At 41.2% G+C, this 25,268-nt stretch overlaps 2 protein-coding genes across 11 annotated transcripts; one reads left to right on the plus strand and one right to left on the minus strand.

Annotated features, from left to right (window-relative positions):
• The first annotated feature begins 70 nt into the window (after positions 1 to 70).
• LOC105277659 (protein spaetzle 4) lies at positions 71 to 6,340 on the plus strand. Of its 2 annotated transcripts, XM_011336180.3 has the most exons (6): positions 71 to 426; positions 952 to 1,142; positions 2,998 to 3,153; positions 3,315 to 4,169; positions 4,312 to 4,434; positions 4,946 to 6,340. In XM_011336180.3, exons 1-6 carry the CDS (start codon positions 397 to 399, stop codon positions 5,196 to 5,198), a joined length of 1,608 nt encoding a protein of 535 aa, XP_011334482.1. In that variant the 5' UTR covers positions 71 to 396; the 3' UTR covers positions 5,199 to 6,340. The 2 variants fall into 2 exon arrangements, with proteins under 2 accessions (XP_011334482.1, XP_011334485.1); XM_011336183.3 differs by lacking the exon at positions 71 to 426 and having other exon boundaries at positions 1,018 to 1,126.
• Positions 6,341 to 6,346: 6 nt separating this feature from the next.
• Positions 6,347 to 24,647, minus strand: LOC105277657 (disks large homolog 5). 9 transcript variants are annotated; one of them, XR_893656.3, is made up of 14 exons: positions 24,433 to 24,647; positions 23,324 to 23,492; positions 22,499 to 22,516; positions 21,975 to 22,122; positions 21,239 to 21,590; positions 20,715 to 21,134; positions 19,513 to 20,571; positions 17,332 to 19,381; positions 15,779 to 16,709; positions 14,701 to 14,945; positions 14,282 to 14,511; positions 13,871 to 14,090; positions 13,174 to 13,578; positions 6,347 to 13,098 (listed from the first exon to the last, which is right to left on the minus strand). XR_893656.3 is itself a non-coding variant. In XM_011336174.3 (14 exons), exons 2-14 carry the CDS (start codon positions 23,364 to 23,366, stop codon positions 13,472 to 13,474), a joined length of 5,742 nt encoding a protein of 1,913 aa, XP_011334476.1. In that variant the 5' UTR covers positions 23,367 to 23,492; positions 24,433 to 24,647; the 3' UTR covers positions 6,347 to 13,471. The 9 variants fall into 9 exon arrangements, 8 of the variants coding, with proteins under 8 accessions (XP_011334476.1, XP_011334478.1, XP_011334477.1 ...); XM_011336174.3 differs by having other exon boundaries at positions 6,347 to 13,578; positions 17,332 to 18,934; positions 19,016 to 19,381; XM_011336176.3 differs by having other exon boundaries at positions 6,347 to 13,578; positions 17,332 to 18,606; positions 18,766 to 19,381.
• Between the last annotated feature and the right edge of the window lie 621 nt (positions 24,648 to 25,268).

A 25,268-nucleotide genomic window follows, 5' to 3' on the forward strand; every position in this document is an offset into this window, starting at 1 on the left:
GCCCGGGTCGGTTCGTCGCATGGACGGACGGACGGACGGGCGGGCGGTCGGTCGGGCCGCGGCTGATTACGGGCAGTAATGAAAGCGGCCTGCTTGCACACGGCAGGTAGGTAGGTGGGTAGGTAGGTGGGTAGGTGCGCGCGGTCGTCTGTCATGTAGCCTGCGCGCCTTCCGTCCGTCCGCCGTCGCCGTCGTCGCCGCGCCGCATCCTCACGGAAACCGTCAATGAGACCGCCGACTGCCGCTGTTGTTGTGTTGTCGTCGTTGCCTCGCGCATAGCAGCGTGACACAGTGAGCGCGAGGGAGAGTCCGCGGGAGTATTCGGGAGTATTCACAGACTGTCGAGGGCTGCGCGGGTCCGGCTGCTGGACCAGCGAGTCAAAAACCCCGCGAGTTATGAGAGCGATCGTGCCCTTCGTTCTTCAGGTGAGCGCATGTATGGTGAATGGTCCTCTCTTGTTTCCCGCGAGTGCACGAGGTGTTTGCGTGTTCCCCGAAGAATCGGAAGAAATAACAGATATCTCGTTTTTCGTCGAACTTTAGTCAATCCAGGGAATATAAGGAGATTCCTTTGTGTTTAATTATCTTCTATTTTTATCGAGCTCCAACTAGTTCATTTAAACACTTTACCATGTATATTATTAGCTCCGAGTGAGAAATTAAATAATTTGAATTTCTTACTTAAATCCCATCACTTTTTCGTGGAAATTAAAATCAGATAAGAATTGAAAGAAAAAGAAAAGCGTCTAATTGTGACGTCGGTTTTTCGTTGATTGTATTCAATCTAATTTCTAGAAAATTAAGATACATTTTATCACCAACTGTTTAATTCCTTCTTTCGTTCGTTAATTATTATTTCTTCAGTAATTGATTCACGTCGATGTTTCTTTCATCGTTTAAACATTTAACAGGTTTCGGCTCGCTTAAAATTTGTGAGCATTTGTGTTGCAGGTGATTGCATTGCAGCTGACAATATGTCAAAGTGGTGGTGGTGGTGGTGGCGGTGGTCCGAGCACCTTTGGATACGATGCATCCTCAGCGTGCAGCAAGCCGTATTCGCGCGCGGGACGCGCGCATCACGATTTGCCCTGTGACTTTCGCCGACAGAACTGGTGCACGATCGCCGGTAGCTCTTATCCTTGGTACTTCGTTCATTTGCGCTTCGTCTCCTTCACTCCTAGTGATTGATATTCCTTGAACTTTCGCCCGTCCGCATTTGTATACTCACGAGCGCGCGCGCGTAAATAGTTTGCGGCGAAAGTTTCGGCGTCACCTGTCCCCGTCCAAAGTAGATGTGTCAAAGTGGATCGAATGGATCTCATTTGAAATTCAGTTCTGAAATTCGAAAGCAGCGATTAATTATAGAATTTCCGAATTCTCTTTCTTCCTTTTCTCTATTTCGTTTGATCTCTAGTGTGTGAAGGAGGATTTTACTCTAACATATCTTAGTTTAATTTTAAAGAGTTATTTAATAATTATCCGTCCATCCAAATAGTTCCAATAAATATATGGGAAAATATTAAATATTGGGTTGGCCAAAAAGTAATTGCGTTTTTTTTTATATAAATAAAAGGCGAATTTTTCATGGGAAACAAAAACTTTATTAAACAATACATTGTCCATTTTGTTTGATTATCTTTTGCCATTTTTCAGGCAACTTCATGATTCCGCGCTCAAAAAAGTTCTTATCTTTTTCAGCAAAAAACAATTCCAACAACGATTTGATATCCTCATCAGCAGTCAAGGTTTTACCATTCAAGGCGTTTTGCAAAGAACGAAACGAATGGTAATCTGATGGTGCCAGGTCTGGCGAATATGGTGGATGTGGTAACATCATGGTAACACATCCCATCCAAGCTGCAACAAGTTTTCACGAGTGACCAAACTTGTACGTGGTCTAGCGTTATCATGGTGAAACACAACACCTTTGCGATTCACCAATTCTCGACGTTTCTGTTTGATGGCAATCCAGTTGACGACAGTATACGTCTGAATTAATGGTTTGATTCCTTGCAAGCAGCTCAAAATACACAATACCTTTAAAGTCCCACCAGACTGACAGCATAATCTTTCTTTGGTGAATATCTGCTTTTCAAGTGCTTTCAGCAGGTTCATCACGCTTGCTCCACGATCTTTTTCGTTTGACGTTGTTGTAGACGATCCATTTTTCGTCGCCTGTTATCATACGTTTCAAAAATGGGTCATTTTCCTCACGTTTCAAAAGAGAATCGCAGATGTCAATACGCTTAGTGAGATGAATTTCTTTGAGCTCATGTGCTACCCAAATATCGAGCTTACTAATGTATCCAAGTCGTTTTGAATGGTTTTCAACACTCGATTTCGATGTGTTAAGATTCTCGGCAATCTCTCGTGTCGTTAAACGCCGATTGGAATCGATCAGTGCCTTTATTTTGTCATCATCAATTTCGATTGGCCTTCCTGAGCGTGGTGCATCTTTCACATTAAAATCTCCAGATCGAAATTTAGTAAACGAATTTTGACACTGCCGCAGTTTTAAAGCATCTTCGCCATATACATGACATAACTTTTTATGAGCTTGCACAGCGTTTTTCCCTTTTCGGAAGTAATAAAACAAAATATGACGAAAATGTTCTTTTTGATTTTCCATTTTGAAGTCGACGGCAAACAAACAATTGTTAACGAAATCGTGTACTTTCTTTTTCTAAAACAAGCTTGAACTGCGAGTTGTTAACCTACATAATGAATTTGCGGTTTAGAATGAAGTTAGAATGAAGAACGCAATTACTTTTTGGCCAACCCAATAATTTCACGAAATCTATTTCTCTCAATTCTTTTAAACATGTCTATTTTTTAAGTGTTGATGGCTCTAGCGATGTTACAATCGCCTCGACTATTGTTAATTGGAATAAGGAGTATCACACACAATTCCTATTCGATACTTGAACTTGAAAGAAAATTCGTATCGCCTCGTTCATTTTGTCAGTACAGAGTTATGTTCCCGTTGTTCGTTTGCAGGCACGCGGTGCGCCGATTCGTGCAGGAGAATCAAGGTTTGATGAGACGCATGTACGGCGACGAGAATTATATCAGCGTGCTACGGGCGGAATTTGAGAAAAACGATATCGAGCTGAAGTACGACGAGTACCATCATCATTTCGTTGACGATCTGAGGTAGCGCCTCTTATCAGTTATCATTACTTTGTCACGAGTCGCACAACTCTCGTTGATTTTCAAATTTTCTTCAGTCCTCTGTTCGAATTACGAGTTCAATTTTATTCCAACCTATTTCTTCGATATTAATTCTGCAGACAAGTATTACGCGTGACTTTCAGGCAGTTCCAGTACGATGACGACGATTACGAATTCATCGACGACGATCGGTCAAGAATCAACACGGATGAATACGAAGGTCGCGGATTTACCAGTCGCGGCTTTAACGATCCCATCGCCAAGAGATTGAACAAGTTCTCGAAGCTGAGCGAGTACACCAGGCCGCACTTCAAGCCCACCGAACGGACCACTAGCTCAACCGTTTCAAGCACGACGACCGTTTCTTCGATCTCGCCTTCGACGGCGACCAGCGCTACGACTTTTGACACACGGACGTCGTTCTCAACGTCGTCCCCGTCCACTGCTACGTCGACGAACACAGAGGAAATCAGCACTAAGTCTTCTGCAAATTCTTCGTCAACTGCTTCGAAGTCTCCAAACGGCACCGTCGAGATCGTTGACGGCAATCTCGCGGTAAACGGTACGACGACGACGACGACGACGACGACAGTATTGCCGAACGTCACTGCGGCGCAGGTCGTGAAAGAACAGAACTTTAGCATCAACGAGATTCCTGGGCAGAATGATAGGATTGACGATGACCTGGAGGAGTCTGCAGAAGTGGTAGTGCAATCGGAGGATACGATAGTCGAGGAAGACGCAACTTTCGAGCCGGTCGGTACGACGAACGTTCCTACGGAATCGTTCATTGAAGAGCAGGAAGTCAATGCGGCTACAAAGACAACCGTGCATGAGGAATTGGTCGTCGCTAGCAGTCACGAGCAACAACAGTTTAGGCCACGTCCCGAGTATCGGCCGTCGAACGTAGCCGAAGCGTCCAAACTCGGTGGACAGCTTTACCAGGATGTCGCGGCGAAGGATCAGCAGGAGCAGCCGGTGCTGAAGCTCAGAGGCGTGTAAGTGTGATTACAATGCGTGGTTTTAGATTCTCTTCATTCTTGACTTGTAGTTTTTTTTATTACAAAATTGGAAAAAATTTATAAACTGAATGCATTATGTAAAGATTCATATTAAATTGTTAATTCTTATCCCGTGCAGCAACGCCTGTCCCGTCAAGGAGGAAGTCGTGGCGCCTTTCTGGGCAAATAACACCCGCGGCGAAGTTCTGGCCCTCCTCAATCTCTATCCGTTCGAGCAGTACGTCCATTGGGAAAAATGCACGTGAGTGTTAGCATTGACTGTGAATTTATGAAGTTTATCTGCGATATTCGCAGCTAAATGGCAGCATTTGTGTGACATTATTAAACAATTTAAATGATAAGAATACCATGTTCAGTTTAGCAATTTAATCTTATTTCTTTAAATTTTTGTTCTCGCTGTAAATAGAAAAGTCATCAATCTGCATCAATCTGACGAAGCTAGCAGCAGAAATAATAGTATTTAATACGAAATAGCTTATTTTATTTTATTTGAGAATATGGCATTTTTTAAATTATATTTCTTTAAGATATTTTAATTATATTTCTTTAAGATTTAATTTCTTTAATCATACGAGGTCATATTTTATTTTACGTAAAAATATAATATGTAATAATACTAATGATACTGCGAGAGTAAAGTAATATTACACAATTAAGAAAAGGAAAGGCAAGAAGTGAAGCAACAAAGGAGTCAATAGAATACAACAATTTCGCTAATTATTTCATCTGTGCCACCTATGATTTTCTTGCAGACATGAAAACAAACAGATGTATTGCCGAGACGGATGCAGGTGTGAGCAGCAGTACCGGCTGCACCGGCTCTTGGCTTACGATCCCAACAACGAGTGTCGCGGTATCTTCAGTGACTGGTTCAAGTTTCCCAGTTGCTGCGTTTGCCGCTGCTACGATTTGCCGCTGGAATTTCGGGTAACGTCGCGTTCGCCACGCACCTCGCACAAGCGACGGATTAAGGTACAGCCACCAATGCGAGACCGTTACGTGTGATCCAGTTGTCTTCTGGTTGGCTGGCTGCCAAAATAATGCGCCGTGTGAGCGAGGAACTGTTGGATAAGGCCGTACGCGAAACTCGAACAAGTGCAGTATAAATCAAGTTTGTAAATTAAAACTGCCTCTCTTTGTCTAATTTCAATTTCTTGTTGATATTCAAGCGCTTATTTTGTACCAGACAGCTCTCATATATTTCGGTTATTTGAAATTATAGATGTACATTTGTTTTATCATAGATTTGCGTATTTTATTATCTATTTATTGAAGAATATTTATATTGTTGATGTTATTTAATATTACTCGACAAGTTAAATTGATCGAATATCGAGATTCATAAAAAAAACACATGTTTCTGATAGAGATGTGTGTTACATTTCACGGAAAGCGCGATTAAGTTCGAAAAATAGTTTATACATATACAATATATAGACAATAGATAGAAGAAATGTCTTCTAAAAATTTCATTTGCCATAGTGGATATCATGTTTTATCTTTAGACACAAAATATATGATAAACTACATGATATATAATTATATGATATATAATAAACTAAGAAATAAATGTTTAAAGGAACTACTCAACATATGTATAATCGTTAGTTTAAATTTAAAGAGATTTGTGCATCTCGTACATTTTAAAAGACACAAATTTAAATCCACATTGAAATATTACGAATTTGAGCAGCATAAGCTTTCCTCTTGACGCGATTATTGTACTTAGAACAATAACAAGTAATTTATATGTAACACTGTTACATAAATGTTATGTTAATCGATATATTTTATGGAGATTTTAAAATGTATGTATTATATATATATATATATATTTATATCATAGTTATATGTGCATTGTGCGTCAGCAGACTTAATTTCACTACACGAGATTATGCGATATACATTGCTGTAATAGATTTTATATACATATGTTATCACATTTATTTATTTAAACGAAATATACATTTACTTGGCACTATTCTGTTGCAAGCAGATAAGGCTCGTGAATAAAATACGCCATTTTTTATATTACTAATATTTTTCTGTATTAATTATTGCCTTTATACTTACCGGATATCATAAAAAACAATATTGTACTGTAATCATTAACTAATAGAACTTAGCGGGGTTATTAGAATAATGTACTCATCTCGTTACATTCGACTTTATTTTCCTTACTTCCTTTACATACCTCCGACAACGTCGTAAGTCTTACAAAGAAGAAGGTTCACAAACAGTAACGATCGTTTAAAACGTTAATACTCCATTTTTTTTGTTCTGGGCATTCGCATGGCGCTGGATATAACTCAACAATAATACCGATTATTTTTGCCGTATATTATGTGGTATTACAAACGTCATATTATTCATATCCCGTCGCAATATATGAATATGTACATAATATATATAGCACACATGTACACAGGATATCGTGGGTCCAGTCGGCACGCGACATCCTGTATATATAAGTGTATCCTAGCATACGTGTTGTTTTACGTATGTGTAACTTTTTTACTTATGTGATAACAATGTTGGAGAGATAGAGATGTAAGTGTATTTATAAATACCAGTTAAAAATTTCATATCAAAACCATTGCAGGAAGAAGAAAATAAAACGTCTTCGAAAAATATCTCACCGTCCTTCTTTTTTGTTAGAAAACTTATTACATCAACTAGTAAACACACCATTGTGTTAAACAAATAAAACAAGTCTTTCATTTTAAAGTTTGTAAAAAATTGATGATCTAATTTTTAGAAAAGCAATTCGGTAATAACGAATAATTTAAATAATATGTAAGATGTATAATAAATAATAAAGCATAATTGATAATATCTCTTAAATTCACGATTAAAATATCATTTTTATATTGCGTGTAAGAAGTACCATGAAATTTATAAAATAATTGTGATAATTTACTGAGTTTTTTTCCTAAATAGAAAGGGCAGTTTTCTGCTTTTTTCCAGATGTACGGCAGAAAAAGAGGCAGAGAGGAAGACGCGATTCTACAATTCTAATCAGCGAAAGACGTTTCATTTTCAAAGTGTAAAAATTGCTGTTAACAATATCGCCAAATACATTCAATTCGCAGTTTGTATCGGCGCAACAGTTTGCTTTCGACTTGATTGTCTATACTAATTTCGTTCCGTTAAGTTTTGAGAGTTAACGCTTATTCTCTGACTATAACACCAATCCATATAAAAAATATTTGCATTTATTTTTTGGCACAATCGCAAGTCTCCGCTCGCATTGTGTATACATCGTGTGATACGTCTCGGTCATTGCACTTTTTCAAGGAATTCTAAATTGCTTATTGTATTAATGAGCTGCCTATCAGCCAATGCTTCATCTTTTTCGCTTCTTATCTGTTTAACAGTGCAATCCGTAACTGTATTATTTGAATCACTCGCATATAAATTAAAACATGTTTGCTTAAATCTTTTTTTAAAGATAAATGTGCAATAAAATATTTTATTTTTTTCGAAGAAGATTTACTGTCCAATTCATGATATACATATTAATTATAGTGTAACTGTCAATTTCAAAGAAGTTATTAATCAGATAAAAAATAAATAATAAAAAATTAATTTGAAAATTCCTTGTAAGTATACAATAAACACAAAAAATTTATTTTTTTATTGCACACTTTTCTGATATTAATCAACAAAAGTTATAATGAATATTTAAATTATAAAATATTCTTAAAATTGTTTGAATATATTAAGATATTCATACAAATTCATGATCCACGCTCTTTCTTTAAATGGCTTATATATATATATATTTATGTATGTACGTATATATACACACATATACATATATACAAATTGTTATAAAAAGACCTTAATGATTTTTTATAAGTCTATAATTCATTCAAATCCTGCCTATGTGCGATTTTTTTAATTTTAGCAATAATATCGAATTATGATGAATAGCAACTTGTGTTGATTATTATAATATTAAAATCTCGTAGTTGTGTATATCATCAACTACACTTTGCGCTTGTGAAACATACAACACTGATCATCGAATAACAATTTTAATTATTATAGCAGGAACGGTAAAGTCGTCAGTATAACTCGACGACATGAGCAGTCCTTTGAAATTTCATTACACGATCGGCCATTTATTAATAAAATCGGCGAAATGTCACGCTTTGTTATCGAAGTTTTTCATAGCAGCGGGTTTACTACTTTACTTGTTGTTATCTCAATTTAATCAGCATTTCTTGGATTACCGACCACCGTTATTAATTGCCAATAACGCGAGCCTTCTAACGCGATGATGCTTTACGTAGCGCAAACCGCTTCTCCCCATCATACCAAGTTAACTGGAGCGGAATATTTTTGCAAAAAAGTAAACTCCGAAGTTAATCGACCATGCTTCTTTCCTCCCATAACTTGCGACAATATTTGCGTTTAAAACACACGCACGCGAAGAGAGGTGAAATCAATCAGATTTGACTTTTTTCCGTCGACAATAAAGATGCGAACAAGAATATTTAATTATGTATGGCATATTTAATTATACTGTAACTGCGGGATTATGTTAGAAACAATTTAAAACCTGTCAGATATTTATGTTATTTAAAATCTTGTTTTTCGGCAGAAAAAAACATTGTGGAAAAAATACGCGGACAATAATAAACGTTTGGAAATTATCGGAAGAAAATTTGGAAATTATCAGAGAGATCCTAACAATTTAGACATTATTCGCAAATCTCTTTTGTGTTTGTTGAATGTTTTTCTCTCAACGATTTCAACTGAAAACTCGTCCGCGTTTCTTCGCACGCGGCTAGAAAAGCATTTCCGTTTCATCTTTCGTTACTTTCGCCTGCAAAAGTAATGATATATCTGTATGATTATGGTACATATTCTCTTCTTAACTATGAGTATCTCGGTTATCGGTTTAATTTTTTATCCAAGGGACTATTACGTGAGAAATAAACGCGCACCCTGCATATCCGATTAACGAACAAGTTAAGATAGTCGTGAAACTCTTCATATCAATGGAGAACAGTTTCGTACGAAAACGATGAGCATGCTTAATACATGTCAACCTTCAGATTATGCATTGATTAATATCACACTTCAAACTACAGACAAGTATTTTTCGCTTATAAGTATATATCGAGCCGTCGACCGGCAAAACGATACACCAGTTTTGTATCAAAAGGCATAACATTTCTTTATGTTTCTCTTTTAATCCCAAATACTGATAAAAAACATAATACTATTAAACCTCATCCTTTTGATTATAATTACTTCTTTGTGCCTGTTGAAATCTTCATAATATTATTATGATTTGAAGTAATTATAGAAAATATGTATTAAATATACAAAAAAAGTTTGCGATGAGAATATTTATTACAATGATGCATTTGTCGATACGAAAATTCTAATTCCTCGGAAGATGGAAATTAACAATGTTAATTCGCATTAATTTGCGACCGGTGACAATTCTTTTTCCAATAATCAGTAATAAATTTCCCGCAGTATACTTTGATACCTAGTAGATATCGTAAAACACTTGATTCTTTGCGCGCACATAGATTTTACGCAAAAGAAGAGAGTTATGTGTATCATCTTGCCCGTTTACGACAATACATAGATATAAAGTCGGTAAAAATTGACAGGATAGATAGATAGTACAGCAGTGAGACAGCCACGCTAGAAGAAACGATGATAACGCTGATATCATTTCTCGTGTACCTGTCGGATGATTAATGCGATCGAAAGTGGCACGGGTGACACGCAGGTTGTTCATAGAAAAGTGGAGAATACTAACGAGGACTAGTGATGATCCGTGCGCGGACAATGCGGCTGCACGATCGTCGCTTTCAACTCGTACGCGGTAAACTTAACTCTATACGAGATAATTTGGAGTAACACGTATGGAAGTACACGCATGGGACACGCGGAACAAAATTTTGCCCGCAAGTAGAAATTACCAGATGGTCGCCGATAATGGCTGGTGTCCATTTGAGGAGAAATGCTATTATTCTCAAGAATACTTATTATTATATAACTAATATACCATTAGAGAAAATATTATTTATGGGGAGAGTGTCACTTGCCCTCTTAATTCTTTTACTTCCGAGAGTGACCCCCCAAATGGACACTAAACTTAAGGCTCCGGGTTTGATTAAGCTAGACATTACGTATGCCTGCATTCGTTAAATTCATCAGTTTCAAGTTATTACAGCTTAATGATATATTCGGATCCGAGCCGACTTTGACTTGTTCCCCCAAAATCGCTGAATACTTTTCTTTTACATATTCGCAAAACGTTCAGTTAATTTTTCTTCAAAATCGTGTGCTCATAATGTGTGAGAAATATTGAAAGTGCGTTATCGTATATCTGTATATAACGTATATATATATATCTCTATTTATAAGTATTGCTCAAAATATGTATGTGTTTTGTATATCGCATATTTGTATGTATAGTTTATATTAGTAAAAGGATTGTTGATATGTTATCGAAAGAGTAATATACTATATGTATCACAGTGCTGTGATTGAGAGAGTAATTGTAATAGCATTAGTTTTCTCTTTTTTTCCCCTTCCTTACTTTGTTCTGCGATTGTAATCCATTGAGAAAATCTCCCGATTTTCTAAAAAACCGAGTCTTACTGAAATTTCATTGAACCTTTGCCGTATGACGAGCATTATTTCAAAAAACAAGAGCTTATGGATCAAAAGAAGAGTCATGTCAAATAATTTAATTCTCAATTCCAAGAGGAAAACTTATGATACATCATACAGTTTTTCAAATTCGTAGAAAAAACAAATGTTACATAAAGCATTTTTGTTCCACGAAAAATAAATTATCACGAATTATCCATAATTATTCTTCAAATTCCTGTACATTTATCCGTTTTCAAACTCTTTCTGTATGTAAATTGTGATTTCTGCCTTTCTTTTTTACTGTTTTGAAAATACCAATCAATGCGTTTGGTCCCTATACATCCTTCGATACAAGCTGCTATGCTTAAAATATTCGAAACAACATTATGCACAGGGTGAACTCTCCCTGAATATATCAAAAAGTATATCTATCGTTCTCTGTATTAAATGCGCCACGCTATACCGGAGTACCAATAAATTTAATCACAATCTTTACGAGTTAGCGTTAGTATTTCTTTACTTTTTGGTCTCGCTAATAACTTATGTCTAGATATTGTCTCATTGGGAAACAAAATTTTGCGTGAAACCAACAAGCTCGTTTTGAGTTTCTCTGCATTTTCCGTTCTCACTCGTTATCGTTATGTAACTTGTTATGCAACTTCGTTATATAACTTGTGACAGAAAACTCGAAATCGACTCGTTCGCATAGATGGATTACTATTCGTATTATCACAAGTACCGAACTGCATCTAATTGCATCGTAAGAAGATTCGTAATAAAAAGCTTGTTTTCTTACAGTGGTTTTGGAAGATTTCAAGCAAAGAGAAGAAAGTCTCTTTCGAGAGTATTATAGAGTTTAACGTTAGGAAAATATTTATAATTTTCGTGTAGTCTTTTTTCTATTTGATAAAAAAGAAAAAAGAAACCATCTCCAAATTACTATCCCCATATTGCATCTATCAAATTACGAAATCACGATTCAGGTACAGATACGGTTAACTCATACGTACTAAACGATCGTAAATTAATTACACCGATTTAAAAAATATTTCCTAAATCATATATATATATATATATATCTCTCGATACTGTAGAAAAATCGTATTTACAAACAATATTACGTAAGAAATAATGTACAAAAACACGTGTATATCCGTTTCCAGGTGTCACACGGATCCTCCAATTCACAACGCGTTTTTTAACAGTACAATCGAATTCGCATAACCGCACCGTTATGTGAAGCGCCTATATATAAGCTCGTTTAAGGACAACGTGATATATATATATATAAATTCGTGAAGACCCCGATCTCGGACGTAAGAAAGCAATCGTGCGTATCGTTACAAAGATTACTCGTCACGATTACATCGTATATGTATGTTAGTTTCGCTGATCCCGCTGATTTCGCTTGGCTACTACAAATATTACAATTCGGTATTTACAGTTCGATAAAAACACAGGAACGGAGTATTGCGCGCGTCAATTCCATCTTTCCTGTTGACAGTTTTTCTCTCGTATTATCAATTCCTTAATTTAGTAATTCCTTAACCCCTCAAACCCGGTTTAATACGTGCGCCGTGTAAGCACAAAGAGTGCCCTCTGCAATTTAATCTAAAAGTTAAAAAAATAAAGTAATATACAACTTAAATCTGCACGATACAACCTAAGAAAATTAGTAGACATAAGCTAAATAAATTATATACAAATAAGTAAACTTAATATAACGTATAATGTTAATCTGTACACAATTTCGCTATTTACATAAAATAATTCTTTCGCAAACTGTATATTCTATACAGATTAGTTTGGTCTGAGGGGTTAATTATTAATAATATAGGGCCATCGATAAATGGGCTCTACGTAACTTATCCGCTAATTAATTAGCTTGCAGATTTATCAATATTAATCCACCAATTTTCTAAACGGGCCATAATACGAGTGTTTTTTATACCGATCCACTTATGGTCTCGTGTGAATTAGTGGTTTCATGAACCTTAGCTGCATTTTTCCGTTGCATTGCTTAACGTTATATAACGTGATCGAAGCAAACTGGCTGTTAAACACGAATTGTTTGATACAGTCAATAAGTGAGGACAAGCGAGTACCTAAACGGCACCGTAATTTCGTGAGTCGCTTATGATTTTTCATTCGAGGGAGCCAATTTCAGAAAAAAGCGCGAAGGAGGTAATCGATATAGTTTATATATAGTCCTTATATATCAATTTTGTGATCACAGACGAGCTATAGACATACCGATGCGGATAGTAAGAGTCCACTAAAAGAAGAAATAATTTAACGTTTGAATAGCAAGTAAAGGGAACGCGAGAAAGTGAATTAAACGCGTACGTACCTCTTCTAGATTGCAATGATACAATTAGCTAACGTGTGCTTAAACAAATTGGTTCGTAAAAATTTGTTTGTATTATCACAACCAAATTGAGCGATTAGCATGATCGAAAATAGCAATTCTCCGTTGAGCGAAGGATACGTGTATCGTCGCACCGTATCCCCCCTCAGACAAATCAAGAGACCATAAATAAAAGAATTGATTCCATGTAGCAATTTCTGCACACATGCACGACGTAAGGGCCCCCTGGTGGAATTTAGATCGATTTCCACTGCGGCTTGTGGGGACCCCCCCTTTTATGTCAGGGACCCCCTCTAGGAACCCATATTGCTTTGCTTTGTTCATCGTCTACCGAGGCTTTCACTTGTGTGCATATATATGCCATATTCACGCCCGCTGGAATAATGGCTACAAAATTGTTAAAGCGTCAGTAAACATTCACGTGCATAACGTACGTAATATATAATAAATAATTTATTTCAAATAATTAATAAAGTGGTTTTTTGGCTTATAGTCTAACGAATATCCTGCATTCGAGATTAAAATAAAAAAGAAAAAAGAATGTTGCGAATAATCGAACGTAGAATGTGTTTATCATAGTTTGTCTAATTTATTACGATGTGTGCAGTCAAAATAATAACGGCAGGATATGCATAAATTATGTATGAACGAAACACGAGTAAAATTCAAAGTTGCTTACCAGAAATGTAATGCCTATATTCCGCTTCTATCTTGAGCGACTGCTCGAACATCTCTTTCGCGGCCTTTGTACTGATTTTGTCGCTCGGGTACCTTGAATCTTTCACCTCCTTAATTTGCGCTCTATCCCGGAATTTGATTAACAAAACGATGGGATAAATTTGATGTCTGTGAAGCCTTTCGAGGGAAGCGATCGACACATCCAAAATACAGTGCGTACGCTGTAACGAATATTGACATTAATATATTTTCAAATGTATGCATAAACATTTAGATGTCAGAACAGTAAATAATAATAATATTATTATTAATTACTGTTCATCATTAGAGCTGCTTATTATACAATAAACTTATTATTTATCATATAATACTATCGATTATTCTTTATTTAACCGTAGCATTTGTTTATTACCTTGTCGCATGTATCTTTAACCGCTTGCACTGTCGTGCACTCAAAGTAGCTGCCTTTTTTCCTGTAATCCACGTAAATTCCTTCACGTATACCTTGCTCCAAGGTCGAGTGCGAACAGTGCATCGCTTCCACCAGACATCTGGTAAACTGTGCTGGGTATTCTTGCAGAATTTTCGTCCCTACGGATTCGCTGAGCGGGCCAATGATTAGCACCGGTCTGAGAGTGGGATCTGTTATCATGGATAAACAACGTTATAAATATCGTTAAAAGTAGTAAAAATAAATCTGAAATCTATATCTGCGCCGTACACGTAAGGCTCAAACTTGTATCTATATTGCGACTAATTATAATATCAAAAATTAATATTTAAATTGACGTACATTATTATAATAAAATAGTGTTTCAATCTTGTACGTACATTCAAGTCTTTCGACGCGTTGATAACTTGCCGGAAGATTGTCTTCGTTTAATGTTCCGCTGTCGCTGTACCATCCCAAGTTAACTCCCGTGAGATGCAGTTCCTTGCTGTCTCTACTGCTGGACGATCGTTGCTGCTGCTTCTTTCGACGGAAGAAGCTCCTCCTTGCGCTGGTATTGCTGCGTTTGCCAGCATCCTGTTCTAAATCGCCTAAAGACCGACGTAGAAGCAATTCTTCCTCAATTCTGAAAATAAATTGCTTCTTAATCAAAATGAATTAATTGAGATAATTGTACAAGAATTTAAGGGGATCCTGGAGTCGTCTGTATTACCGGCGGAATTGGTCGATCTTACTGTACTAATTACTCTTTAATGATTGTGTAGAATGAAAAATCCTTCTCCACGATTAAAGTATACAAAGAAATGTACCGAGCGAAACTCGACTTTATGTTAAAAACGACAAAAAAAAATTTACAGTTTTATTATCGGCCTATTGTGACGTCACCTCGTACATTAATGTTCTTAATATAAATGTTTTGCAGTTTGTGTGGCCAAAATTCGATAATCGCAAGGACGGAACAAAATGAAAGAATACGGGGAAGCTTTTAGAAATGAGTTTAGAAGCCTAGTGTCAAAGTAATTAGTGCAGAAAGATTCGTGATCATTTCGTGCCTACGTATGCCCGTGAAATCGTGGCTGAATAAAAAATTGTGATTTTTGTCCGTTTGGAAAGTTAAGTCCTGCTTTTCACATTACATTATTGTGTGTACTTTCATCGTGGAAAAGGATTTTTCATTCTGTGAATTGAATAAAAAGAAAATACAGGAAAATCATCGATTCCGCCGGTAATTCAGACGCCGCGACGGAGTTCACTGGTCACTCCAGGATCCTCTTAAGTATAAATAAATAAATCATATGAATGAAAATTATAAATGTAGATATAATCAATTATTTTTACCAGCATTTATTAAATATAATTTTGAAAAATCTAACAAAAACAGCGAAGATACTTTATCTTGTTCTAAGCGAACCATGACATCGATTTATCAAATAGTCTTTAATTGTTACATAAACTTACTTGAATTTGCTGGGGATTATTCCGCAAGTCTGCTTACGACCGGTCGGATCGACTATCCAGGCGCGCCAATGACCAGGCGTGCCATTGAACATGGTGTTATCCACATAGAGAATGTCGTCCTTGCTGAATCTGAGCTGCAGACTGTCGCCTACCTCGCCAGTTCGGTCGAACAGCGCCTTCACGTAGAAACTGTCGCCCGGTTTGTCCTTCACCTCATTATACCTATCGGGCATAAATTGAGTGACCATCGTCACCTTGTCCACCGGCCGTGCTAGTTCGAGCGCAGCTTGTTCGGCAGTAGCTTGCCTCAGATCTACACCATTGTACTCGAGGATCCTGTCGCCGGCGAACATGCCGCCCTCTTCGGCGAGACTGCCCGGCTGAACGGTATGCACGAAGATACCGACGCCGTTCCCACCAACCAGAGATATGCCTAGATTCGAGCACTTCCTAGTCTCGATCAGCAGATACCTGGGCTCGCCGGCCGGCGGTGGTTTTCTCTGGTCCTCCTGCGTGGGACTTCTCATCGCATTCTGCCGTTGCATCTGCGCCCGGGTCAATCGATCCAACGTAGCAGCACTACGGAGTTCCGGCTTGCGGATGTTGATGTCCAGAGAAGCAGAGGGTCTCATCTCACGCTCCCGCTCCTGCGTACTCCTTACGTCCAACGAGGCGGACGGCCGCATATCTCGTTCGACGCGTAGCGAGCTCATCGTAGTTGCAGCAGTGGTGGTGACCGTAGCGACAGTAGTGGTAATGGTTATAGTGGCATCACGTTCCGGCTCGGCAGGCTCCAACGTGTCGACCGTACTTTTACGGGGTGCTGCCGGACTGTTGCACGGTGTTGGTGAGCCACTGCGACTTCCGGCCGCGGCCCTGTCGCCGGCTTCGGACGAGCTTGAAGATGCCGAGCCTTCTAGCTCGGTGTATTCTTGTAAAGAACAATAATGGTGTTTATATAAGAAATCTACCCGAGCAACGTAAAAACCTAAGACATTTGAAGAGAGAAAAAGCCTGAAAAATTAGAACTCTCTATTATACATAAAAAAGGAGGTCTTATATGAATTCTGATGTAAATAAAAGTCTTTATGTGAGAAATGTAAATAAATTAGCATCATCCGACATCATAGTGACAGAGAGGGAAAGAGAAATAGAAAAGTCATGCCACTCAAAAACATGCTAAGATTCAAAGCACGGTCTTACATACGGGTCTGGAAACGACGGTAGTGGGGGTAGGTCCACTTAATGCGGATGTTTTTACTTCGATTTTCGGCCGCAAGGTGTGCGATGATACAGGAATGTCATGTGCGAGACAAAGACAGAAGTAGCAGTCCTCTGTTATTTCATTAGAGCCCTCAACAGCAGCGACGCACAGTGACAATAGCACGAAAAACTTCTTCACTAAAGGTACCTCTCCCCACCACTGAGATTGGACATCGTTTCCAGACCTGTACGTAAGACCGTAATTCAAGGCGCATATGTATGACAAATGTATGACAAGTAGACTTCACTAGACTAGTTGCTCCGTAAAAAGAAAAAAATGCTCTACTCACTTTCAGGGCTGTACTGCACCAGCATCGTAATCGAATTACCACACTGACGCAAAACGTTGGCGGCCAGCTGATAGGTCGCGCTCCGCATGTTGATACCGCACACTTCTAACAGCTGATCGCCGATCTGCAGGCCGACCTGTGACGCCAGACTGTGCTCATACACGGTGGAGACGAACACGCCACCGCTCTCCAGGCACGAGATCTGAATACCTAACGGCTCCACGGACTTGTCTATGTGCACTCTACGTAGTTCCCCAGGTGCTGGACGTGGTTTTGTGAAACAATAATCCGGCATGCTAGCGCGCTTGTTACCGCTACTTCCTCTCACAGTACCGCCGGCACTACTGATGCCGCTGGTGCTGCCGGTGCCCGGGCTCAACACTTCCACGTGAAACGTCGGCATGGGGCTACCGCGCTCGGAAGTCCTCTCTATGCTGCCGGTGGACAGCTTGCCAACGCTGCTCTTCGACGTGACGCTGGTGTTGGATGGTATGCGTATACGCTGATCCTCCTTTCTGCCTGGCAGGGTGCCGCCTTCGTATGCGTGGCTACAGGTCGAGTCGCAGGGTATTCCGAGCGGAAGAGCACGCGACTTGTGATAGTGCAGGTCTACGGAGGGAGTGTGCAGATGGCCGAAGGTGGCCACAGTCGACTGTGAAGGTCCGGGGCTGTACGGAGGCTCGAAACAGTAGGAACGTGCGTCGGGCAGACCTATCGACTCGCCGGACAGCGCGGACGGTAGCGACGGCGGCGAGGGGTAGCGTGAGGGCAGGGAGTTTTGGTGCTGTGTGGGATGCGGATGTGGATGGTGCAAGTGTGACGCAGCGTACGAATGATGCGAGGGAAAAGGAAAGTTACCAGCTGCTATCTGCTGGCGCGGCGTCGGGCCACTGGTCGACGACGCGGCGGACGTGGACGAGCCGCCGATACCCGACGAGTAGAGCTGCGAGTGCGCGCGGTTGTGCTGCAGCATGTCCGTGGTTACTTGCGTGTCGCTGCTACCGCCAGGTATGTACTTCTGCGGCCGTTTATTCGTGAAGTACGAGTCAATGTCGCGGCTGGCGCCGCCGGACTTCACCGAGAAGTCGATGCTGGTCTCGGACGGCGCCAACGCGGAGCCGAGTCGTCCAGCTTCCGCCGAGCCGGTTTCGAACTCGGTCGACGGTGGTTTCTTGCTACCGTCGATCGGGATGTCTTTGAATTGTACTGCCGGCGTAAACGACTTCTGAGTAAAGATCTGTCCGGTCTTGGTGAAGCTCGGTAGCGGCGTCTCCACTGCTTTGTAAACGGTATGACGATTATTGACATTAGAAAAGTTGGTCAAGGGGATAGGGTTGGAGATACGATTGTAACTACAGTTATCGTATTTCGGTGGATGCAGGAGTACACTGAGAGGGAAACGCTCTTTTGCTTTGCGCGGGTGTAATATAGTACCGGTCCCGTTTTGTATGAGGGGTCCGCCGCGTGCCTTCGGCCAGGTGCCGCCGTTCTTCTCCACTTTCTCAGTTCCACGACGCTTGCTGCGCTTCAGGACGCCGTTGTTACTCGCCTTCTTGTGGTAGCTATCGATCACCGAGTCGAGCTCCGCTATCGCGTCCTGTTCCTGCTCGAATGTGTTTGGACTAGAGTTACGGTGGCTCTTTTTCTTGTCGTCGCGTTCTTTGCTGTGCTTACGACCACGCACCATGTCGATCTTCTCCCGGATGTTGTCCCAAGCGTTGCTGATGCCGCTCGACTTCTCCCCGCTCACGGACTTGGAAGCTTTGTAAGTATTTCGATCAGCAAAGTTCGTCGACAGGTATCGTCTCTCGTAATCATCCGATGACGTCTTTAGCATTATTCTTTCCTGCTCGGTTTGCGAGCAACTGTTCACCATCTTCTGCTTCTCCGTGACAAAACTGCCGTCTATCGTCATCGTTTCCGAACTGGAGGCGGAAGGTACCGGGATACCCTTTAGCGTCGTAATTGTCAACACGTCTACAGTGTCGTCATTTAAGATGGCCATTGCTTCGTGCACCGAAGTTATCGTATCCATCGGTTTGCTGTTAATCTGAAAGTAAATTTTCTTTGCACAAAAACTAGTATACAACAAAATAAATATCAGAGATCGTAGGCAATAGATATGAATAATATATAATTTATACATTTTACAAGTTGATTTAGCAAATTTATGCAACTTACATTTAATACTCTGTCCCCCACGGCGAGGTTCCCGTCCTTAGCGGCCAGACTCCCGGGTGATATCTTTGAGATGTAGATCCCGAGTTCCAAAGTAATACCGTGCGGCACCGTACCGACCGACAGTTGCGTGGTTCTCAATGATCGCCTGGTTACTCGGCGCCGCTTTACGATCAAGGTCGCCGGGTTCACGGTGGATGAGCGCAGCGTCTCCAAGATCACGCGCGTCGATGCAGACGTACAATCGACGTTGTTCACTCGCACTATGCAATCGTTCACTCTTAACTTGCCATCGAGGGCGCTGCCCTGCGCCACCTGCGCTACGTAGACGCCGCTATCGTTCGGATAGTACGGATTGTCGCGACCACCGACGAGGATTAATCCCAGGTCACCGCGATCCGAGTCCAGGCAGAGTCTGCCTGGCTCCACGTGAATCGGAATCATCTCCCAATCACTGCTCTCGTCGATCTGCGCCACCTGACTCGCCCGTAACGCATGATCGCCGAACTCTATCTTCTCCTTCAAGTCCTTCAGCTCCTTCGACGCCTCGTTCCGTTGCTTCTTAATGTCATCGGAGTCGCGTAGAGCGCCGGCCAATTCGGAAACCGCGCGGTCGCGCTCCTTCCGCAGTCTGTCGCACAGGGTCCTTATGCTCTCCCGCTCCAGCACTATCTTGTCGCGCTCGCTGAACGCCCAGTCCCTTCTCCTCTTCGACACCTCGGCCTCCTGAATCGCTTCCTCGAGCTCCGTTTGCAGCGTGTCCACGGATTTCCTGAGCTTATCCAATTCCAGGTTGGCCTGCTCGAGATTGTCCATATGCTCCTTGTCTCGCGTCGGGTTGTTCGTGTTCGTTTCCTTCTCAGCTTCCTTATTGGCACTGTTATGCTCGCGACTGAAGGAATGCAACTCCAAGTGATGCTTATAGTCTCTGTTGGAGCCTTCGGAGTAATCGCCGAATTTCTGCCGTAGCTCATTGCACATTTTCAGAGCATCGTCTCTGTCTTGCAGAGCGGACGAAATTTCTCTCTTCAACGTCTCGATTTGATAAGATAACGTCTTCTTCTGAAAACAATATCCATTGTGATTGTTCGTCAACAATATAAATTAAACATGTAAAATGATGTGCAAAATAGAAATGCGTAAAACTAGGAAAGATATTTTAATGGAATATTAAATATATTAAGGATATCTTCTACATTCATTACCTCATCGATGAGCTGCTTATTTTGCGTCTCCAAGTGCGTAATCTTCGCATACGCCTGCGCAAGGTCGTCGCCCAGCTTCTCTATCTCCTTATGCACCGTGTCTCGTTCGCCCATAATTAAGCTGTACTCTTGCAGCGCTGCATTTCGCTCTTCCGTGAGTCGTTTCATGTCCTTGCTGGTCTTCATGCGCAAGACCATCGCCTGATTAATCTCTTTGACCGCCTCCTCGTGCTGCTGCTGCACCTTGGCGAGCGCCTCGCGATACTCGTTTCTCTCTCTCAGAGCAATGTCCCACTGACGAATCGCGGCAGTACACTGTTGCTTCAAACCGTTACGCTCGCGGATCGCGGTATTACGTTCGTCCAAGACGGTGTCGTATTGCTTCTTGAGTCTTTTGCCTTCCTCTTGCGATAACTCGAGCTGTATTTATCGTACATGTTAATTAAAACAAAAGAGAGAGAGAGAGAGAGAGAGAGAACGTATGGTAACATAATACACATGGGAACACAAACGACTATACTCGCCTTATTAACGGCAGCTGAATGAGTCGATATCAAGTCGTCGTATCGCTTTCGAAGGGAATCGTATTCGTCCTTAATGGCTTCGTATTTTCGCAATGCAGATAGATAATGCTGATTCATAGTATCATTGCTAGCAGCATCGGACACAAGAACCTCCTGGTTCTGTAGGCGCTGCAATTCCGATAGCTCCTGTTGCAGTGTCTGAACATCTCGCTCTAGTCGTTGCTTATCGTTCACTAGATCGCTATATTTTGCTCGTAACGCAGAGCTTTCTTGCGATGTAGCTTCTAGTTGACTCATGACTGCTATATGTTGCGCTCGATAGTATTCCAACTCCTTCATAGTATGCTCGCACCTATATTTTTACATGTATATGTACATTATTTTTTACGCCTACTTTAATTATTGAATCAAAAAGTTTTTTTTCATGAAATTTTACTTTATTGCATTCAGTAGAAACAAGTCGTTTATCAATCAAGTAATCACCAGTAATCTACAATCATAGACAACAGTAGTGATTACTTGATCGATGAATAATCGAGGAATTTATTTTTACTGAATGCAATAAAGTAAAATTTGACGCAAAAACCAAACTTTTTAACTGACCTAACGCAAGTGCACTTTAAACATGAATAGGAACATGAATTTGTATATGAACGAGAAACACAAGGTAAAATAAAAAGTGGCGAGAGACAAATTCAAAGAAAGCAAGAGCAGATGAAATAAAATTAAAACAAACCGTCTGATGGTATCAGAGTGTTTAACTCTAAGTAGCTGAAGCTGATGCATCGCTTGATCGCACTGAGCCTGCAAACCGTCATAATCGCTACGACACTCGGGGCCTCCAACCGGGCTTCCGACACTGCCATAGCTTCCACTATCTCCCTCTGGTTTTGTGCCAGACACACGTGTCAATTCCACCAGCAAACGCGTCAGGAGAAAACAATTGATATAACCCAATAGAAAAATGTAAATTATAAAATGCGTGCGTGGAAATGGAACACATTTAATGTGTGCATTGTGTTTCAACTTATAATAAACGTATATTTATAATGAGTTAAATATAAAAAAGAGAGCTTTGAAAGAATATGACGTACAAGTTTAAATAATTTAATTATTTTCACGAGCATAACAGCGAGAACAGTAGCAGTACGATAGTGGATATCACATTGCGAACTTATTGAAAAAAAGTGACACACATAGACGCATCTATATGTGTGCACATGTGTATTTTTATAACTCCTGTTTAAAAATAGTTCTTACCCATATTAAGTGCACCATCTGGAAAATCAATTATAAACACCTGTATTATTTGAAAACGTACATACTGATCAGATATAAAGGAAAGAGAGAGAAGCGCGAATAAAAAACACACAAGTAAAAGTACAGCTATTTTTTTGAAATAACGCATTATGCATTTCACAATAAAATTTGAAAGTCTAAAATGCTTGTTACAGTAGATGGAACAATATAATCAGAGGCCTCGCTAGCTTTCACCAGGAAAGAAACTCTAGGTCACGCATGTAAGCATAGTGATTCATTGTTTTGCTTAAAAAATCAAATTACCAACAAAGTTTCAAATTGTATAACCCAATCCTGTCACGTTATCTCCAATACAATATATTCAATACTGAAATTAGTGACAAATATTGCACTTTCTCTGACGAAATAGTAATTCTTCGAGAAATCATTGTTAGGGCCAAGGAATGATGCAATAAAATCATAAATCTTGAAACTCGGATTAAAAACAAATGCAGCTTTCAATTATACTGACTCGTAGTCTCAAGTTGTGCAAGTTGTGCACCGAGAAAAGCGAATAAGCCTCGAGAAAGCATCGAGAAAGAGGCGCGTGTGTTGCTTCATTTCAAGGAGACTTCTCGGGATGAGCCTTGGGGAATGCAATTTTCCGATAAAGGTATTTCCGCGACAAGCGCCAGCGACGACGGCGACGACGTGTCGTCCTGACGTCGCAATTAAAAATACAATGACGCGCTGACGTACGCGGCGGAGAGACATTATCGAGCGAGCAAGCGCGAGCGAGCACGACGGATTTCTCTCTACGAGTCGAAAATAAAAATTGTCACTCACCACTACTCCCAGCACTATCCAAGGAGGATGCACCAGAAGCCATGCTTCTCCGTGATGGTTCTCTCAGGGCGCCGCGGGTAGAGAGAGGGGGACGGGGCAGACCAGCACCTACCACCACAGGCGCTCGTCCTCATACGCCAGCAGCGAAGTACGAAGCGGCAGGTATCGCCTGGAAAAGTGTGTCCGTACACTATCTATCGTACTTCACGGAAGAGCGAACCCTTTGTGAATTACTAAGAAGCAGCCTTCGGGATGACATTATGGCCACTGTACGCGACGGCGTGTGCACGTCGTTGTCGCTGTCGCTGTCGCGCGGTGTATATCGGGGCCGCGGGGAAAAGGGATACGCGATATTGCACCTGACGCACACACGGATATATATACACACACGTACACATGCGCCTAGCTCCTCTCCCGTTGCCATCGCCGTTCCCAACACAGAGACACGTGTCGCGTGTGCCGTCCAAGAGATTTTCTATGCATCGCTTCTCCCGCGCGAGCGAGTGCGCGCCTAGCAATATATAGCGAGACGGAGAAAGAGAGGCCGAGAGTGAGAGAGAGAGAGAGAGATCCACGGCAACTAGCCGAGTGACCGACACGTACGACACGGTGGGGGACGTATGTTTTTCGAATGGACGTAATGGATTTTAATCTGCGTGCCGATACGACCCGTCGTTTCTCCTCGCGAGAGACCGCGCGATTCCTCGGCTCGCCGATCTCACGTCCGTCCCGATCGCGCTCGGTTCACCTCTCGCGTTCGCGCGAGCGCTCGACTCGAGTCGGGCGCCGCTCACTCGCCGTTGGAAGTGCTCGCGCGAGTGGCGGGCACTATCGACGCGCATATCGATCCTACGATCGTTAATCCTTACGATTCTGTCATCGTCGTCGCCGCCGTCGTCCTCGTCGGTGACGGAGCTCCCTACGACCTCGCGCGAGCTTGCGTTCGGCAGCGTTCGGCTCGCCTCGCGCGCGCGTTTCCCCGACGGCAAGGCGACGTCGCCGACACCCGCGCCCGATCCCGATGACGAACGCGCGCGCACACGCACGTACACGCATACGCATCGCCGCGCGCGCGCGTAAAAGATCGCGCGGCTCGATCATCCGCTCACCTGCTACACCAATCGACCTGATCGCACCAGCAATTAGCCATTTCGGTTCGCCGCGCTGCGCTATACGCCGTGTCCCCTCGCGCGGCCGCCGCCACTCGGATGCTCGTTTCGTCGGTAACACGAACGCAGCTTCGCCAGACTCCTCGCACGTCCAACGCCAGCGAGCAGCTGCGCGCCGACTGCGGTCGGTCACCGATGAACTGCCAGTAGTGCCAGTCGGCACCACTCGAAACAGCGCCCCTCGCGGAAAGGCGATGCGTCATAAAAAGAAAGTGCTGGAAGGAGAGTGCGATCTCTCCCCTCAAGTCTTCATACGAGCTTTAGAATTTTATCTTATGTGCAAATGCAATGTTCTAAATGTATATTTCCTTCCTGTGAGTCTTATTTGATTTAAGTAATTCAGATTGTCGCAACATTTGCGAACTTTTAAGGGGAAGCTGGAGTTGCTAGTGAACTATTTTTTCACTATAGCGATGGTAATCGCAGTTTCGAAAATTCTCTTTATTGCTCGTGCGGAATAAAAAATCCTTTTCCACAAATGAAGTGTAGATAGAAAGAAAGCCCGCTCTACAGGACTTTATATTCAAAATAGAAAAAAGTTAAAAACTTGCATTTGTCTTTTCTAACTTTTGTCCATTTTGAATATAAAGTCCTGTAGAGCGGACTTTCTTTCTATCTACACTTCATTTGTGGAAAAGGATTTTTTATTCCGCACGAACAATAAAGAGAATTTTCGAAACTACTGCAATTACCATCGCTATAGTGAAAAAATAGTTCACTAGCAACTCCAGCATCCCCTTAATTCGCTTTAGTACACCTGCGTTTCAAAGAGTGCA

Source organism: Ooceraea biroi, chromosome 7, assembly GCF_003672135.1.
Source record: "Ooceraea biroi isolate clonal line C1 chromosome 7, Obir_v5.4, whole genome shotgun sequence".
Classification (NCBI taxonomy): Eukaryota; Metazoa; Arthropoda; class Insecta; order Hymenoptera; family Formicidae; genus Ooceraea; species Ooceraea biroi.

Coding starts and splice junctions, on each gene's coding strand:
- LOC105277659 (XM_011336180.3), top strand. CDS start 397: ATGAGAGCGATCGTGCCCTTCGTTCTTCAG. Junction 427..951: donor TCGTGCCCTTCGTTCTTCAG/GTGAGCGCATGT, acceptor TTTGTGTTGCAG/GTGATTGCATTGCAGCTGAC. Junction 4,435..4,945: donor GTCCATTGGGAAAAATGCAC/GTGAGTGTTAGC, acceptor ATTTTCTTGCAG/ACATGAAAACAAACAGATGT.
- LOC105277657 (XM_011336171.3), bottom strand. CDS start 23,366: ATGGCTTCTGGTGCATCCTCCTTGGATAGTGCTGGGAGTAGTG. Junction 21,135..21,238: donor ATTCAGCTGCCGTTAATAAG/GCGAGTATAGTC, acceptor CGATAAATACAG/CTCGAGTTATCGCAAGAGGA. Junction 16,710..17,331: donor GGTGCAGTACAGCCCTGAAA/GTGAGTAGAGCA, acceptor GTTCTTTACAAG/AATACACCGAGCTAGAAGGC.